We start from the raw sequence: 18,259 nt of genomic DNA, 5'->3' as shown, positions 1-18,259 counted from the left end.
ATAGGCTCAACCTTGTTAGCAAATAAAAAAAAAATTGTTTATGTATGATTTTTTTTTTTTGAGTAGGAAAGAATTATATCTATGCTAATCCTTTTTATTCAACAGCTTTAATGCAAAATTTGTCATTCAACAATAGACAAAAGATAATCTATTCCATTCCTCTCATCATCAAACACAAGAAGAGATTAAAAGAATGGAGAGTTGGAAACCTAAAACACCCCTGCACACTCTAACAGTGTACTGATATGGGTCGAGTCAAGTCGCAGGGTAGAAAATCCAAGATTGCTCCAAAAATCAAACAAATCAGGTCGAATTGGGTCAGAATTTAGTGAACCCAGATCCAACGCAAAAAATGAAATGGGTCTAATTTTAGAACCCAAACCGACCCGTAGGTTCTTTGCCTCACAGGTCCTTTAAATCGGGTCAGATCAGGTCTAAGCGGGTCAGATTGGGTCACGGGTCAACCCAACCCATTTGCAACCTTACACAGTAATATTTATATATGACTTTTCTTACAAATTTTCTAAAAATAGATAATTCCTTATTATTTTTAATTTATGCTACAATTAAATAATAATAATACTTATACAAAATAATTATCAATATTTTTATATTATATTTTTAATCAATTTTAATATTAATATTTTAATACAAACCCAGTCAAAACAATGACTTCAATCTTGACTAGGTTAGTCGCTATGTGGATTTAACAACCATACCGTAAATATATAGTTATCTTGGATCTCAGGCAATCTACACAGTGAATTGTATTTTTTTCGTAAATGCATGGTAGATTATATTACTATCCTTTATAATTATATAATTAATATTAACTTTTTGCAATTGAATTTCATTAAAAATCTGATTATATCATATTAGTATTTTGAGTTATATCCATATTTGGATAGAAAAATATGAACATAACTAATATCTAATTTGTATCTATATATGTACAGATACATACTTAATATCTGATCTGCATCCATATCCATTTAGACCAAATATAGATGCTAGATTTGATATCCATTTTATACCATGTTCATATTCATTGAAAAATATCCTATCCACATTCATATTCATTAAAAATATAGAAACAAATACAGATATACCGGTATCCAATCCATCCATATTTAGCCCTACTATAAGAAGCAACATAAACATCGACAACTTTCACCCAGTGATAGGTTAAACTAAATTGCATATTTGCCTAGAAATGAACCAATCCAATAATTTTGTTGCAAAGCAAAAGGATAATAGAGTTAGGTCTTTCACTACTGAAACACAAGTATAATTTATGCTCTTTTAAACCAAGATGAAGCAGCTAATGGCCACAAAATGTTCAAATAAACACAGCCTGTATCATAAGAGTACAGAAAAAAAAAAACACAACATTATTTCATAATACACCTGCGGTGAGACTGCAGTTAAAACAATCCCTAGTTAATAAAAGAACGCAAATAAATGTAACAATACTAGGCCTGAAGAAAGCAAATATTCCATTCTAGCAAAACAGGAGGAAACCCACCAACACTGGGGAAAGAATAAAACCAGCTTAATTTTACCGTGTCCTGGCGCTAAAGTTGAAATGAGCATGGCTCTAATACAGAGGATTTATGTTTGTTCATGCTCGACGACATGCGTGCATTCCATGGAGGTGGATGACACAAAAACACTATTTCTTCATAACCTTGAAAGAAATTTTACCATTCAGGAACTGTCAGAGCTCTCCCAGCCTGGGTGCCCTTTGAGTACACCAACACATTGTTTTGCCCTAAAGTTATTAAAAGCATATCTAACTGCATCATGTACAAAATATGTGTAAAACCAGAGACATCTTAGAAAATGAATTATTAAGCATGTTCTCAGCAAATCCAAAAATAAATATAGACTATTGAAGATGAGGCATCATGATTGCCAAAAATGTACTTGCATCATCTGCTGAGCACAAATCTCCAGGCAAACCATTAATCGCACCAAAGAACAATCAACTGCTGGACTATGGAGCTGAAATTCAGACATTTAATAAAATAAAACCATACAAATCTACCTACTACAAGCAGCCAGTCCCTTCTTGCAAGAGAAGAGGGGCTTCACAAATCAAAAGCTCGAGTACTCTTAAGACTCTCTCGCTGCAAGCAAAGGAAGAAAGAAAATCTAATTTGCAAAATTTGCAACCAAATCTTTAGTGTTTGGGGTTGTCTGGCATGCAGATAAGACCCAACAAAGAATAGATGTCCCTCACCACCGTCCCAAACTCTTGGATGTATCAGCTTCTCTACTATGTTTCAACAGCTTATGTAGGACTTGAAACACCTATGTTCGTGCCCACCTAAGGTGGGTCCACATGCACACCATGAACAAATTTACCCATACCTAGAACAATGGGAAAATCCCCAAGCGGTTCATAACATAAGCCTTCAGCATGAATTGCTCTCACTTTACTGACCCTCTGTTAAGTGAAAAATAAAGGCAGCAACCACAGCCCACATAACTTATAAAACAGCATATTAATGAAAGACTTAATTATTATTAAAATACAACCAATATGTCTTTCGACACGACATCTCAAATTTCTAAGATGCTAGCCATTAGTGAACGCATATAAAGAAGACATAGGAGCTTTGAATTTTTAAATATAACCTAAAAGATTTCATCTATCAACTTTTGTTCCCTAAATACCCTTCCCCTTCTCTCCTATTGTTTAATTTCTTGTGATGAGAATCTCTTCTGCTATAAATGGTAATCTATAATGCATCTCTATGTCGTCCCTCTTCATTCGACATATTTAATTTCCATTCCAGAGTTTTACTCAGTCTGTCCTATACCTAGGGGTGTGAACAAACCTAGCTGCACATAAGCAGCTTGGGGAGCGGCTCGCTAAGAACTCGTTTGAACTTGTGCTCACCTAGGAAAAGAGCCAAGCCTGAACACTCTCGGCTCAGCTCGGCTCAAAACTTGAGCTTGTGCGGTTATGTCATAATGTCCCTAAAATGGCCCTGTATCCTTACAGCTTTACCTAGCTCTTTTAGACACGAAAGAGAAGGTGCCAAATGGACTCCAAATCACGTTGTTGTCACATAAATATCTTTACCAATAATTCTTTCACATAGGGTTTCCAAAGATTAGACCAAACTAGAGACGGCACCCTCCTCCAAGAAGAGATTTTGGCGAAGAAAGATAGAAAGGAAACAGAGGGGGATAGAGTGCGAGGAAAAGAAATTTTACCACGGAATCCAGCGAGAGCCCAAGCATCAACCTGAAAAGTAATCAGCCTCATGTGTGCAAATCTCAAGTGCAGGCCAATCATATTGCCAGACCTCAAAAACTCATGGAGTGGCACAAGTTCGCTCATATCAGACCCCAAAGAACCCCTATTTCTCAGTACCAGCCCAGCAACATTAAGGGAGCTTGATGACCTACCCATGATTTGCTTCAACCCATCCTTCGCATACCTGGCAATCAAGAAAAATTCCTCCTACCAGTGGTGGTGTTCCAGGAGCAAGGAATCGCATCACTGTTGGGAACTCTCGTACTTGCTCAAGCCCAACAACAACTTGGCCACCTTCCTATCCATGCAGCTGCCACTGAGTTTGTACATTTGGTGAGCCACAACCTTCGATCAGCCAAAATTGCTATATCATTCTAAGTAGGCGAGCAAAGGAATAGCAAAGTGACAGCAACATCCTGAGGACGTACCAACCACCATAGCGATATCAAACCTATACACGGTATGAGGAGTGTATCGAGTATCAGTATGCCAAACCACTCTACTGGGCGTGCCAACACTATGCCAAGACGTTATCGATGCAAGATTCAGTACAGAGACGGCAAACCTTGAGCAAAATAGAAATTTTAATGGTTGAAAAAAACATAAAAATAGTTTTCAGCTTCTACCGAAGTTCTGCAAAACAACAGTCCTAGACTCCTAGTATTGCCCAATTTGCAAAGACCCTTCAATGTTGTGGCCAATATGGGAGCAAATCCTCCTACATGATAGGAATCAAGTACCATATCACTCAAATGCTCTAGGGGTCATTGTCATATTATCCAACATATGACAAAGAGTCGTGTCATCTACATCAAGCTGTGAAGCATCAACGATTATACTTGCAAAACAAAAGAGATAATTGTGCACCCAAATCACAAGCCACTTCAGTTTCTCCGTACATAGTCCAAGTTGCAATAGGCTCGTCAAATGAAGTGGATGATTTATCTACAGCAATTCAGCCCAATGATCAAATATAGGAAAAACGCTATAAACAAGTTAGCTAATCTATTGTCCAAGCCTCCATCTACAATGTTCTCCAATCTATTGGTTGCAAAGTAGATTTAGCCACAAGGTCATATGAAGTATAAGAACCTCTATGCCAACAAGTCCAAATTTTCAAAACAACTGAGGAAATTGAAGAAAGGCTTGCTAACAGAGTTCACCTGAAGAATGGACTGCTATATAGGGGAAACATGTTTATATATCCCTCGAGCTGCCCATAAGGTACATTTGATTCAAAAGGCTTACACTTCAAAGGTTGCAATACACTTTGGAGCAGAGAAGACTAATGAACTTGAAAAGGTATGTCCATTGGCCCAAGATGCAACAAGATGTAGCCCACTTCATCAAGGGTTGTGTACTATATGGCACATCGAAGCCCTTCGATAAACTAGGATCGTATAAACCATTACCAGTACCTAGCAGACCTTTGGAGAGTTGTCTCAATGAAATTCTCAGGAAAATTGCCAAGGATGAGATGCAGCCACGACTACTTGTTTGTGATGGTTGATCGATTCATCAAGATGGTGTGCCTAATTCCCTACAAGAAAATAGGGACGAGAGGAGAGGCAACTTACGTTCTTTCAGCATGTATGAAAAAACTTCCTACTGCCTTCTTCCATAATTTTAGAACAAGACAGTCATTATCCAAGTAATATTTGAAGAATTTTACGGGATATGATAGAGATACCAAATTGAAGCGGAGCATATCATATCAAATTGAAGCAAAGCACTAACTTCAACCCATAGATGATGGACAGACAGGAGTTGTGGATTGTACTACGATGCACCCCCTTCCAGGTTATAATTTCAAGCATATGAAGACTTAGGATGATAGCTTGTCATGCCTCCGATTCACATAGGATTGAGCTATCCATGGTTCTACACAAGAGTCACTATTTGAGGTCAACTAGATATATCTACCACAGAGCCCCTCCGTCATGTAGTTCATAGTTGGTTGTGCACCAAAGAACAACATGGAGAAGAGATACTCAGGCATGAACTCAAAGATTTGTGGAGAATATCATAAATATACATCAAGAGCTGAAGGCACAGCTGCAAAGATCACAATAATAGTACTGAACGGCATGACAAGCATTGCCATGAAGTGCAACTTCCAAGAGGGAGAGCTAGTCTGACTCTCCTCGAGGAAAGAAAGGTTGAAAGGCGAAGGAGGAAAATGAAGGCAATTTGAAATGGTCCATTCAAAAATTTGAAGAAGAGAGGGAAGAATACCTTCCAGCTTGATTTGCTGGCATCTATGGAGATGTACTCAATAATCAATGATGAGAATTTGAAGTTGTTTGAGCCTTCCATGTTAGATGAAAAGTCCAAGAGAGTCAGTGCTACCAGCTGTAGACTATCTATGGGTAGAGCAAGAAAGGTCATTAGATGAGGATTGTATCATTGAGCAAAAGATTATAGAAATCAGACATAGCAGGAATTGGTCTTTTCAGATCAACCAGAAAGGTAGCTTCCTAGAAAAGCCAAGTAGTTCGGTCGCGAGATAGGGAAGCATGTGTTTCCTTATCTTCAATTCTAATTTAGTAAAAGTTAAATCCCTCAAACAAGAAGAACCCTGATCCAAGAAGACCACCAGACTCGAAGTGAACTCAAGCTACTATGGGGAAGAATGGATAGGATCCAAAAACGAGATTCACCAAATCAAAAAGCCGAATCATGTGCCAGACTTCCGAAGACTCTAATCTCTACGCATACAATATCCAATTATGGTGCTCCTTTTTTTCAAAATGGATAACTTTTCGAGGCCTATGACGTGGTGCCACCCCTAAGGGTGTGGTGCACTGAGCAATCAAGACCAAATTCTATAATTTGGACTTGAAACGAACCAATCGAGGCAAAAAAATTCTTTTCAAGAAAGACTTTGACCAGGCATGTCTCCTAGTTCAGAAAAAATTAAGCGAAGCAGCAAAAATAAAGCTGATGTAGAAGTTGAGATTTACTTCCTATAGGATTTTAGCTTTATGTTGATTACTTCTAATAGTCATGTCTATCTTGGAAAAGTTGTAGCCTCTTTGAACTAGAAGAGAAACCCGACCAGAAATATACAATAATGGACCTCACTAGTATAAATAAAAACTTTGCAACTTGATTTTATGATTCATTAAGGAAATAAAAGGGACCTAAATCCTACTTTCGCCAATGTTCCTATTTTCAAAATTTTCTTTTACAAGATTCGAGTTGAGCGGGTTAAAAAAATTTCTTCTCCCAGATTACATCATATATTGCAGGCAAGATGATTCAATTGCACATTAGCAGTGACAATTTCAGCTTCATTGAGACACAATTTGACATTTTTCTCAAATTGTGAATTTATGAGGTAACGGAAAATATATGATGCAACGATGTCACAACAAAACTTTTCAATGGAAATTTGCAAAACAGTGGTTCTTGATAATAAAGCTAATGTATCAAACTCATGAGGATTTAAAACAACTAATTTGCACATATTCTTCACTCCAAAAGACATTACTAATACTCATCACTACAGAAATAAGTTTGCATCACTGTAGTATTCCAACTTTTCCATTGAATGAAAATGTGAAGAAATTAAAGACTATTTCTACATAAGTTCATTTGTACTAGTAAGGAATGCCGCAGAAAGCAAAAGAAGGTTTTACATGATTCTGTATATTGTCTAATTGAGTGAAAATAGTAAGCATCTCTAGCATCATGCTATATTGCACTTTAGAGGCAAAATCAGGTATTGACGTATAATATTCATAGAGTGCACATTCTGTAAATAATAACCACCACCATCATCACTACAACAACATAATAGTAGTCCAATCATCCATGAAATTAACATTTTTAACTGACACTGATCTAACTTGCACTGCATCTTAAGTACATCACTTATCATCTATCTATCACTCTAACAACATCTCTAATCCACTATAATATCACATTTCAGCTGGACTGTCATGCCCTAATGCCACAACATTACCACTATCTTGATCAAACCCTTAGTAATCAACCTATTTATGCAAAAATATTAGCACCTAAAAAATGATATCCAACACCAATATCAATTTTGGCTGCTTTCATGAGGTCAATACGACCCTGAATCCCTGATAACATTTCTGCATTCACAAAGTACACGTGGATCTCAAAACAGGCATCCAGCAAAAGGAGTTGTACTTATTTACGATATATTAAAGATTATAACCACCTTAGCATTTTCATAAAACATTCTGTAAAAGGTGAATTATGGTAGAGCATGGACTCAAGAAGCCTTAAAAAGAAGCCAATCATGGTAATGCTCACAAGGCTGAAGGCACATTATAAAACTTAAAAGAATGTTTCAGCATGTTCTAGAATGTTTAAAAATTCCTACCTTATTGGGAACGAAAAAAATATCCATCAAATTTATTGATTTTCATAGTAGTCCTGTACAATTGGATGACCATTATTTAGCTCAAAGCAAAATATTCCTTGAAGTAAGTCAACCAAAAATGAACCCATCTTATTAATGCAAAACTCGAAATATTATTTTAGGTAGTATTTTGAACCTGCTGACCCAGCCTAACACAATATTGCTGCTCAGGTTACTTGTCAAGGTCCAACCACAAGTCAATTAAGAGTCAAACACTATTGTCCCTGTTCCTCTACCAGATGCCCCTCCCAATAACATCTATTTTCCCCTCATTGAAACTCCTCCATGAGATAGGTCACCAAAAGCCAACATCTATGATCTCTTAGCGACAATCAATGATAATTGTCATCCAATCCCCCCCAATGTGATCTGCAACAGAAAGGAGCTTCAAGCTTCCACAGAGACAGAGAGGCTTGTTCTTAAGAAGAGGGAATGAAAATCCTAAGGTTTTCTGAGTTAGGGGTTAGAGTTTTCTCTTTTTGCCACGAGGAGTCGATGGAGCATGAAGAGAGGCTACAACAAGCTCTCATAGAGGCAGTAGTTTATAGTATGATCTGGTAGGAGGAAGATCAAAGTTATTCATAATAGGCAGCTAGGTCTTCACCCCCAGGTTAGCATCTAAGTTGAATTCCATGCTGTCAAGGCTATGTTTAGATGGAGACTTTTGTCCCCATCTATGTTTCATCAACTGCTCCATTGAGCATGAAGGATAAAAGGAACGAAAAGCGTTAGGAAGGAAGATATGTAGCAAGGTCACTTCTCTCATCACTATTTTATGGTCCAATGCTTTACCAGATGATTCAGGCTGAACAGTTCAATTGATCCAGTGAGGTTTCTTAACAAAATTCAGGTCTAGGTCTGGTCCGACCAAAATTTCCAATCAAGTGATATGTTCAGATGAAAGAAGCAAACAGAAGAGAGAATTGAAAGGCTCTTGCTAAATTAGTACCGAAAGCAATGTAAAATAAACCCAGAAGAATGTCTTTTCATGTATTAATTGATTAAATATCAAGCTATTCTGACAAGTTATTGCATAACCTACACAAGATTTTCAGCATCTTTTATCATTCTATATTTAAAAGGATCCTCTGTCTTGAAAAATCACAATTGTAGAATGCTAAACACAAACATGATCTGCGCACATTTTAGGACCGAGCTTTTTCAGCGACTAGTAAATTTTAAATATTTTTTGCATTGTTGAGGACAAGCACCAAGTTAGGCTGAAATTGACCTAAACACCTCAACATTGGCCCATGCTTAAAGTTTTGTTAAAACATGTTACAAACTGTCACTGGAAGCAGCCATAGCAACAAATTGAACTATAACAACCACAGCTTTGTATCAAATCGCAAAGCAAAGTAAAACTTTTACCATCTTCAACTGTGCCCTCCCCAACCCCCAAAAAAACCAAAAAAAAGGGGAATAAAAAGCACGAAAAATCAGACAACGTAAAGAGGTTACCATATATGCAGCATATGAAGTCAAAGCAATCTAATAAACTTAAAATCCATTGCACTTATCTCAGCTGGATAGCAACCTCTCCTCTTCAAAGAGGTCCAAATTTTACTAAGGATGGTGGCACTCCCACCTTATTCATCAAAAAATAATAATGTTATTGCTAAGTTACCAAAAATTATCATAACAAAATCACGATAAAATGAGTTGGCAAAAGAAAAGGTTGAGATGATTCAACTGAATCCATCTATCTAAATATCCAGTTCAATTGAAAGACTAATACAAGCTGACTTGGTAAAATCCAAAATAAATAAAGAAGATATAAAACCACACCGTATTGCTAGAAAATATGTAGCATGCAAAAAAAGAAAAGGAGAAAAGAATCCTCAACCAAAGTAAGCGAACTTATCTGGTACAAATGAATTGATCATGACTGTTCTATATAGTACATTTTTCCAAATGAGCCACGTTCATGTTTCATATACACCATATATCAAAACAAATTATATCAATAAGATGCCACTAAGAATATTGCTAATTTACTTTAGCTCCAAATTCTGACTGAAATTGCCCAAAGCATCCTGAAAATTAATAAGAAGGAAAAATAGGAAACTTACCGAATCTCCAAAAAAATAGCAATTGCACCTAGAAAAAGGAATGCCATGTTAGTAAGTCTTGTACAAGAAAGGAGTTTAGCTCATCAATTATAATAAACCTTAAATTAGAAGATAGTGACTGATAAATTGGAATAACTTGAAATCAAACATAGTGGAAATTTTACCATTTAAAATTTTCATAGCACCAGACATGCATCCACCAGTCTCCTATGCAAAGTCTTCCAGAACACCAAAGCAAATATCAGTTTTGGTAGACTTTTGTCAAGGTTATGTACAGAAAAAAAAGCAGGAAGAAAGCACACATTTAAAACTATCATAAAGCAGAGTAACTGATTTAGCTGATCAAAATATCTTATTAGTATGTCAAATGAGTAAGTTCATGAGAATAAAAGATGAACCTAAAAAATAAATCCAGAAAACCTATAGGCTCGTAATTCTCATCAAAAAGAGGGAGAAAAAGAAAAAGAACTGCACATTGCACATGAATCCTACAGAACATTTTGATACCTAAAGAGTTTATACGGAAAAGGATATTTTGGTCAAGTAAATAGAGATATATAGGATCACTCAATGTCATACACTACACCCTTCCTATCGCATTGTGCAATTAAACTTCAAGACTAGTATAACAACAGTATTATAGCCAGAAAATGCCACTTTTAAAGATTTCAAACACATTAAGCTTCCCAGCAATCAAACCAGGGTACCTTCTTTTGGTTGCCTTTTAGCATCTAAAACATTGTTGCTACCCTCATAGCCTGGCAGAAACCCTGAACGAAAGACAGAATTAGACTCTCCAAGGACCAAACAAATTTGATAAATGAAATAACACTGCAAAAACTAACTATTGACAATAAGAATAAAGATGATAATTTCAAGATTAAGATGTCAAAATCTGCAGACAAATAGCCCAGTTACATCAACAACCGGACGGACAACATCATGTCTGATAGTAAGGAAATAATATAAAAATGAAGAAAGCCAAGTGATAAAATTTATAAAGTGGCATAAGATTTTAGTATCCAAAACGTGGAAAGGGTCTAGGTGCAACCACCAGTTCCGAAGACCACAAACAGCAATATTTTCATCCTCACAAGAATTTCATTCGCTAAAATAGAACACATTTCTAATTCTCAGTTCTGTAGGGTAGCTCAATTTGAAGTTCAAATAACTAAAAGCGGAATTAACAAGGACATTTTTTATAGATGCTCAAAAGCCCATGATCACGTATGAATTACAAGAGATGAAAACGCCTTTGGCGAGTTGTCTTACAAGAAACAGAACACATCCCACTGATAAGAATTGCCATGCAGGAAGGTCGGTTTTTTTCAACCATCATCTCTTCCAGCTTCATCCACGCATTCCAAACTTAAAGCTCCGATGCAGCGGGGAAAAGACAGATAAATGCCGAAGAATTAGATGACTAAATAGAAAGTTAGATCACAAGGAAGAGGCATGCTCAACATCATATTTGCAGTCAGAAAAATCAGCATCTTAGTTCACTTGCCCGTGATAAATGGATGACTCAACGCTTGAGATACTGTCATCCTCTTTTCTGGATCCAATACAAATATTCTTTCTAAAAGATCTTTAAAATTGGATAACATTTTGGGATCCTCTCCAGGATAGCTTGACATGAGAGCACCAATGTCCTTTGGCTTAATATTAAGAAGCAGTCTCTTAACAGGCTGTAGGGAAGAAAAAGAAACAAAAGAAAATGGTGAGCACTTGTGCATTTCAGATTGCACTGCTTTTTTTTTATTGCAGATACCTAAAATTAACTTCAAATAGTGACTTAAAGAAGATATCCATAGAAGAGTAGTGACCTTCTTTGTAACAGGATCCTCCTCTGTTGCATGAAAATTTAAATCCTGATCAAAATGCTGCTCAGCAAAAGCACCCTGTATAGAAATATCAGATAAGCGCACATAATCAAAAGCACAGCTAAAAAAGTAAAAATATCATTTATATAGTTTGATGTTATGAAGGCACAAATGATTTTCTAGATCAAAAACGAAGCAATTAATTAAAATGGTTTAACTTCAAGTTCTAATGCATGAAACAATGCAATGATGTGCCACAACTAAATGTCCAACGAAAAATATAAAAAGAAGTATCAATATTCTGAAACATTGAAACCCGTGATCTCCATGGAGTAGTACTCAATTATAAATTATGAAAACAACCTCTTCTATTAAAACAGTAAACATCACGAAAACTTTCTTTAACACCTTACCTTCCGGAGCATCTTCTTTGGGAAAGGACCTTTCAACTCCATGTGCAGTCGAAGCATATCATTGTTTGATGGACCAGGAAAAAGGACTTTCCCTGTATAAAGTTCATATAAACAGCAACCAACTGACCACATATCCATCGGATGATCATACGGCAATCCAAGAACTGCCAAAGAAAATTCCAGTCATCACAGGATATATAATTGGGCCAAATCTAACCAAAAGCATATCAGTGGTATAAGCAAAACTACGAACAAGCATACTGCATGCATGCACAGGCACAATCTACCACACAGGCGCGTGCACATGTACCAGAATGTGCAGCACTGTAGAATCACAGTTAATGAAACTATAATAAGAAATGCTAAGCATGAAGAGTGTCAAATGCAGAACTCACTTATTTCTGGGGCACGATAGAAGCGGCTGACCAAGTATGGTGTTATTTCATTCTTACCAGCAAACATAGCATTGCCAAAATCACAGAGCTTTAGCACATTTTTAGCCTCATTTACCTACACATAGCAATATTACAGCATCAAGGAGGAGAATATGTTAATCCAGCAAGCTTTTTTCAGTAAAGACAACACAAATAGAAATTGGTACACTCTAATATAAAAACTTGGTATGTTTTCAAAACAAACATCGTGTTTGCGCAGAAGCATATGCACATATGAGCACAAAGAAACATGCTTCTTATTATGTGAATGGTGCACTATATTAAACTGCAAAATAATGCCACAAAGGATGAGAGGGTGTACCAGCATGTTATCTGGCTTTATATCACAGTGCAGAACGCCACAGTTTCTTAGATGCTTCAGCGCAATAAAAAGCTGTTTAGCATATGCCCTCACAGCAGTCAATTTAAGCCCAATATTACGACCAAATTTCTTTAGAACCTCACGCAGATTCATATGAAGAGATTCAAAAACTAAACAAAGATGATTCCGATACTTGAAACTTGAAAGAAACCTAACACAGTGGCGCTTGTCCTCAGGATCCGCGCCTGCCAATTTCTTCAGTATGACCAATTCCTCTAGACCTGCCTTATACCTTGTATATTTACATCATAAGACAACATTCAAATGATTTAGAGGGTAAGCAATCATGATTAACAGAATTTAAAATAACTCCATCTAAAAATTAAACATTTTGATGTTCACTCACATGGTATCATTGTTGCGTATGATTTTTATGGCTACTTCTTCAGGATCACCTTTCCCAGCTTTAAGATCCTTCGCACGAACAACACTTGAAAAAACACCCTTGCCATGAGCTGCAATAACTTCATAATGACCATCAAGCACTTCTCCAAACCTATAACCTGCAAATGGGAGGGGGAAAGGCAACTTCCAACTGTCATAAAGTCCCAAGATGTAAACAGTGTATACCTAATATTCACTATCATTAAAAGCAGCAAGCAACATTAAACAAAATATGCTTTCTATATGTAAACATGACTAAGGCATCAAAACTTACTATAGTAACCCTCTGCATCGTCCCAGTTGTCATGGAGACCACTTTTATCAATTTGCAGGTCGTCTCCTTTGCCCTGCACAAGATACACATAATATAATCAATAATTGCACTGGAGCTTAGAAATATCTAAATATTCCCTATCACATTTAATCTGCAGTAATCAAAGAAATTAAGAAATCCCATTATAATGGATATATGAAGGCAAATTAAAAGTACAAAAATTCAAAATCATAAACTGCAATTAGAAGCAGAAGACACAAGAATGTGTAGTCCCTGCACAAAATGCGCATACACATCAAGAATCAAGTTTTTGTGTGTACCATTTTATACCTATAGCGGTAGCATGCCTGCAGGTCATCAACACAGTGCAATGGTGCCTACCAAATGAGACTGATAGGCAGCAATACTAGCTTTTATTTTATTAGCCATGCCCAGTTATATTGAACAGCTTTGTTTCCATTCAAGACAATCAGAACTCTTACTAATCTGGCTCTTGCTGCATTAATTTCGCTCCTTCCATCATTCACCACTTATCATATTTCTCTTGCTTTCGTTTTTTCTTCAACCTAAGGATGAGATATTGCCCCCAGAATGCTATTGACATTCCCTTTATCAAAGTTCAATATCAAATATCTAAAATTTCAGAATTGAATTGAAGATCAGGACCCATATTTGAGATATGGGGTTCAAAAAGAAGCTGCAACTAATTTTTCTTAACCATCAGAAGGGGCATGTTCAGACAAAAAGAGTAAGACCAACCATATTGGTGGATCTGGCATGACATAAAGTAAATAAATAACATAAAATATTATATATGTGTGAGCCTTCAAGATGCACATGTTTAATTTTTCTCAACGAAGCTCCCTTTTTTAGACATAGCGACATATATCTCAAAACAAATGATTTCCACCAAGTGTGTCGTCTTATGCATTGAGACTCAATTTCAGACACAGACAGCTTTTGTTCAATTGTTAAGAATGGAGCACAAAACCAAAAGGTAAAAGTAAAGAATTGCAACAATATGATGCTAACAATAAATAATTTACTGCAAGTAGATCAACAATATAGGATAAAAATCTGTGCATAACAAGTTACCGATTTACGAACTCCAGCAGGTGATTCTCCAAAGATGTCATCAGAAAACATATCTGTTGATCTTTCACTCTGTAGGGTAAAAAATTGTTCAGAACAAATCAATTAGCATCTTTTACTCAATTATGAGTAAAAAAAATCAAAAATGAATGAGGAAACCACTAAATAAATGCTTAACAAGCATCAGAAGTTCAAAACTTATTTTGGATAAACAGAAATGGATGTATTAAGATGAGAGTCATGCCAGATTGAACAACAAACCTTGGGAGTGCCCTCCCCAAGCTCCCGAGCACCAGTTGTTCTCTCATTAACTGACCGTCCATTTTGCGTAGGTGACTTGCCCACAGAAAACGACAGATCAGCAACATAAATATCTGAAGTATCATGCCTATTCTCAGGCTCCTCATAGTGAGCCTGTTTATCAGCTTTAATAGAGTTTAGCTCCTGCAGCTTGTCCTTATCAATAGATGCCTTTTCCTCTGGTACATATATATATTTATAAAGAATAGATGGGATCAATTTGACTTGTAGGGAAAACAAAGGTAGATATTGGAACAGAAATTATATCCTCTATTTCAAGTGGCATGCACTAAAACAGCTTGATGGCAAAACGAGTTACCTTTCTCATTATCATTAGATGAAGATTCCACATGTTGTTGCAGTTGCTGCTGCTTGTATTTTTCCAGGATAGCTTGCCTCCTTTTTCTGCTTTCCTCCTTGATTTTATCAACATCTTCCTCATCCTGTTTTGCAAGCTGTTGTTCAATTCTTTCTTGATAGTCCTCTTCATCTTCCTCCCTGTCATTAACAATTCCATGCACATCACATGAAGCGGGATATATAAATAAACAAAAATAAGATATTGTGTTTAATCTCATTAACAAATCTAATATCTAATGAGTGTACCTGATAGATTCCACTTTTTCTTCTTCACGGTTGTTTCTATTGTAACAACTTTCCTTGCTAGACTCTTTAGATCTTGTTTTCTCGTTGCGATGTTCCACTTCAACATATCTTGAATGCCTATAATCCCTATGCCTGTCCTGACTACTAACCCTATCCCTTTCCATCAGTCTACTTTGTTCTCTATCTATATGCATATGCGTGTCCCCATCTCTAGCCCGATTCCTACCCCTATCTTCGCCATCTCTGTCCCTTTGACGATCACCATCAACATCCCTTAGCCTCTCCCTCTCTCTATACCTCTCCCTACTCATATCTCTTAGCTTCTCCCTATCTCTGCCTTTACTACTACTGTATGTTTCTCTTTCCCTGTCTCCATCCTGACTTCGAAGCTTGTCCTCCCGCCTATCATGTCTGCTATAGCTACTGCTTCTCTCCCTTTCTCTACGAGCAACCTTATCCACTTCCATGCTATCTCTGTCTCTAAGTCTGTTACTGTACCTTTCTCTCTCCCTTTCTCTTTCCCGAGTGCCATGCCTGTCCTCCCATCCATCAAGTCTGTTATAACTACTACTCCTCTCTCTTTCCCTGTGTACCCCTCTTTCACTTGTTCGACTTCTGGCTGCATATCTGTCCAACTCATTCCTACCAGTACCTTGCAACTCAAATGGTCCAGATTGAGCACCACCATCTGCATAAGAATCTGAACTCCTTTCATTAGATCTCTCCCTCATACGGTCACAGGACCTTGATCGATCCCTATGATTGGTTTCACCAGTGCGCCTGCTGTAAGATGGAGATCGTCTGGTGTCTTTGTATCTCTCCCGGAAATTTTTGGGTGATATGGATCTATCCTTCTTATGTAATACTTTACTGTCAGCATCTCGTGGTTCCCTATGCGGCCTCTCCAAGTTATGATCAGAATCTTCAATATCATAGTCATCCCTTTTCCTGTGCTTATGCGAACTTTCTCTAGACACAGGAGATCGTGATCTCAACCGACCTTTTGTACCATGTGTAACAATACCCTTGTGCTTCTTTTCCTTCTCGTTTCCTTTCAAAGGTGACTTTGGTTGTTTTTGTCTGGCTTCATTCTCCCCATCACTTGCTGATATAGTACCAGACTCCCAAGCACGTGTCCCTCCATTTGCATTATATCCCTTCACTTGAGCTTCGTCCTTGCCACTAAACTTCTCAAAATTCTGAGATTTGTCCGACATGCTTTCATCTGTCAATGTATTCTGATTAAAATTAAGCACCTTCAGACTATTGGTTGACAGCGCATCTTTCTCCCTGGAAGCTACCTGTAATTAACCCCAAAAGCCAACTGGTAAATCATGTACTTCCAAAATATCCAGAAAGTTTGAGCTAATCGATGAAGAATTATCAAGCCTACCAACTGGGACAGAATAAAAAAAACCGAGAGATTCTTCATTTCGATGGTTAAAAAACAAGAAAAGAGCTTTTCCACAATGAACTTCAGCAGCTGATCTTGTTAGTTCATATACAGGTCATGTTGCGTCTCTTTCTCTAATTTCTACTAGTTCGATGAAATTCTAAGGAATAAATCCCCAATCAAGAAGATGAAACGTAATAACAAGAAAGGAACGCAGTCAAACACACATTTCAAAAGCATCAAGAGATCTCGAAACAGACCCGTTTGGAATCAGCATCGGCACCTTCCGCCTTGATCTCGCCTGATTCAACATCGGAAGCCCCTTCTAACTCCATGCCGACGCTTTTCTTGCCGTTGATTTCTCCACCTCCCTCTTCGTCTTCAAGAATCTCTCCCTCCTCCCGGTCGTCATCACCAGGCTTCGGAACGGCAGAGGATGTCGCATCCGCCTCCGCCACGGGAGCGGCGTTCTCCGCCTCGTCCCTCTCCCCGCCGTGCTTGCTGTGATGGTCGTGGCGGCGGCGGTGGTGGTGGCGGTGGCGGTGGTGGTGGTGCTTCCGGCGCTTCGACGACTCCTCTGGTTCCTGGTCGTCCACCGACCTCCAATGCTTGCCGGCTGAAGGAGGAGACGATGGCTCGTCGCTGGCCATGGGAAGGGTTGATTTGGGGGATGATTAACGAAATTAGGGTTAGGGTTAGGGCTTCGAACGCGAAGAGAAAGAGGGGAGGAATAATTTTATTAGAAAGGAGCTGCTCCCATATCCGTTTTTTTTTCCCGAAAATATCTTTATCCTCCCGGACTCGCCTTCTCCGCGTCTTCCGAACCATCGGCTATAAATAGGCATTGGAATGCATTACTTTTCATATACTCCCTGGTGAAAAAGTTATGACAATGAAGTCCCCACCGTCTGAAAATTGTAAGTTCTTTGCGAACCTAGGATGATTTTTTTTTTTTCTAAAACAAAAAGAAAGAAAACTTCACCTGCATAGCAGCCTCCATCGGACCCCCCTTTACCAGAAAATGTTCGATGCGGATAGAAATTTTACTCATACCCTCTCCGACCCGTGAGTCACCCATCGTATGAGTACGTCACCCCAACTCCATCTCAGTGCTAGCTGGTACAGATAGCGCTCCCACCGTGCATGTCCAAGCAGAGGGTAGTCGGTCCCCACATTTAATCGATGCCTGCACGTTTCAAACCTAAACCGTGCCGGTAGAAGCAAAGCTCCTTTCCAACTATGCTACCACCTTGGTGGCAAGGACGATTAGTTTGCCTAAAAAAAATCTTTTTTTCCTGCTAAAGAAATTTATACCAATTTTAAATATAATAAAAAACTAAATATACACCCAAACATCCCGGAAGCTCGAGAAGAAAAAAAATAAAAATTAAAGGCAGGTATCTATTTAGAATTACTTGTGCA

At 37.7% G+C, this 18,259-nt stretch overlaps 1 protein-coding gene across 6 annotated transcripts; it reads right to left on the bottom strand.

Annotated features, from left to right (window-relative positions):
* Positions 1-1,272: 1,272 nt before the first annotated feature.
* LOC103695498 (serine/threonine-protein kinase prpf4B-like) lies at positions 1,273-17,654 on the bottom strand. Of its 6 annotated transcripts, none has more exons than XR_003383248.2 (16): positions 17,098-17,654; positions 15,445-16,745; positions 15,158-15,336; positions 14,800-15,017; positions 14,542-14,610; positions 13,447-13,519; positions 13,135-13,291; positions 12,729-13,020; positions 12,368-12,482; positions 11,973-12,136; positions 11,563-11,637; positions 11,009-11,424; positions 10,444-10,506; positions 9,901-9,954; positions 9,737-9,764; positions 1,273-1,354 (listed from the first exon to the last, which is right to left on the bottom strand). XR_003383248.2 is itself a non-coding variant. In XM_008776871.3 (12 exons), the coding sequence occupies exons 1-12, from the start codon at positions 17,485-17,487 to the stop codon at positions 11,236-11,238; spliced, it is 3,222 nt and encodes a 1,073-aa protein (XP_008775093.1). In that variant the 5' UTR covers positions 17,488-17,654; the 3' UTR covers positions 10,818-11,235. The 6 variants fall into 6 exon arrangements, 1 of the variants encoding a protein (XP_008775093.1); XR_602253.3 differs by lacking the exon at positions 1,273-1,354 and adding an exon at positions 1,369-1,771; XR_602254.3 differs by lacking the exon at positions 1,273-1,354 and adding an exon at positions 1,373-9,552.
* Positions 17,655-18,259: the final 605 nt, after the last annotated feature.

This window comes from Phoenix dactylifera, chromosome 8 (genome assembly GCF_009389715.1).
Source record: "Phoenix dactylifera cultivar Barhee BC4 chromosome 8, palm_55x_up_171113_PBpolish2nd_filt_p, whole genome shotgun sequence".
Lineage (NCBI taxonomy): Eukaryota > Viridiplantae > Streptophyta > Magnoliopsida > Arecales > Arecaceae > Phoenix > Phoenix dactylifera.
This window is presented reverse-complemented; position numbering and strand designations above follow the sequence as displayed.

Coding starts and splice junctions, on each gene's coding strand:
- LOC103695498 (XM_008776871.3), bottom strand. CDS start 17,487: ATGGCCAGCGACGAGCCATCGTCTCCTCCTTCAGCCGGCAAGCATTGG. Junction 11,638..11,972: donor CAAAGAAGATGCTCCGGAAG/GTAAGGTGTTAA, acceptor ATTTCTATACAG/GGTGCTTTTGCTGAGCAGCA. Junction 11,425..11,562: donor AGGATCCTGTTACAAAGAAG/GTCACTACTCTT, acceptor TCTTCCCTACAG/CCTGTTAAGAGACTGCTTCT.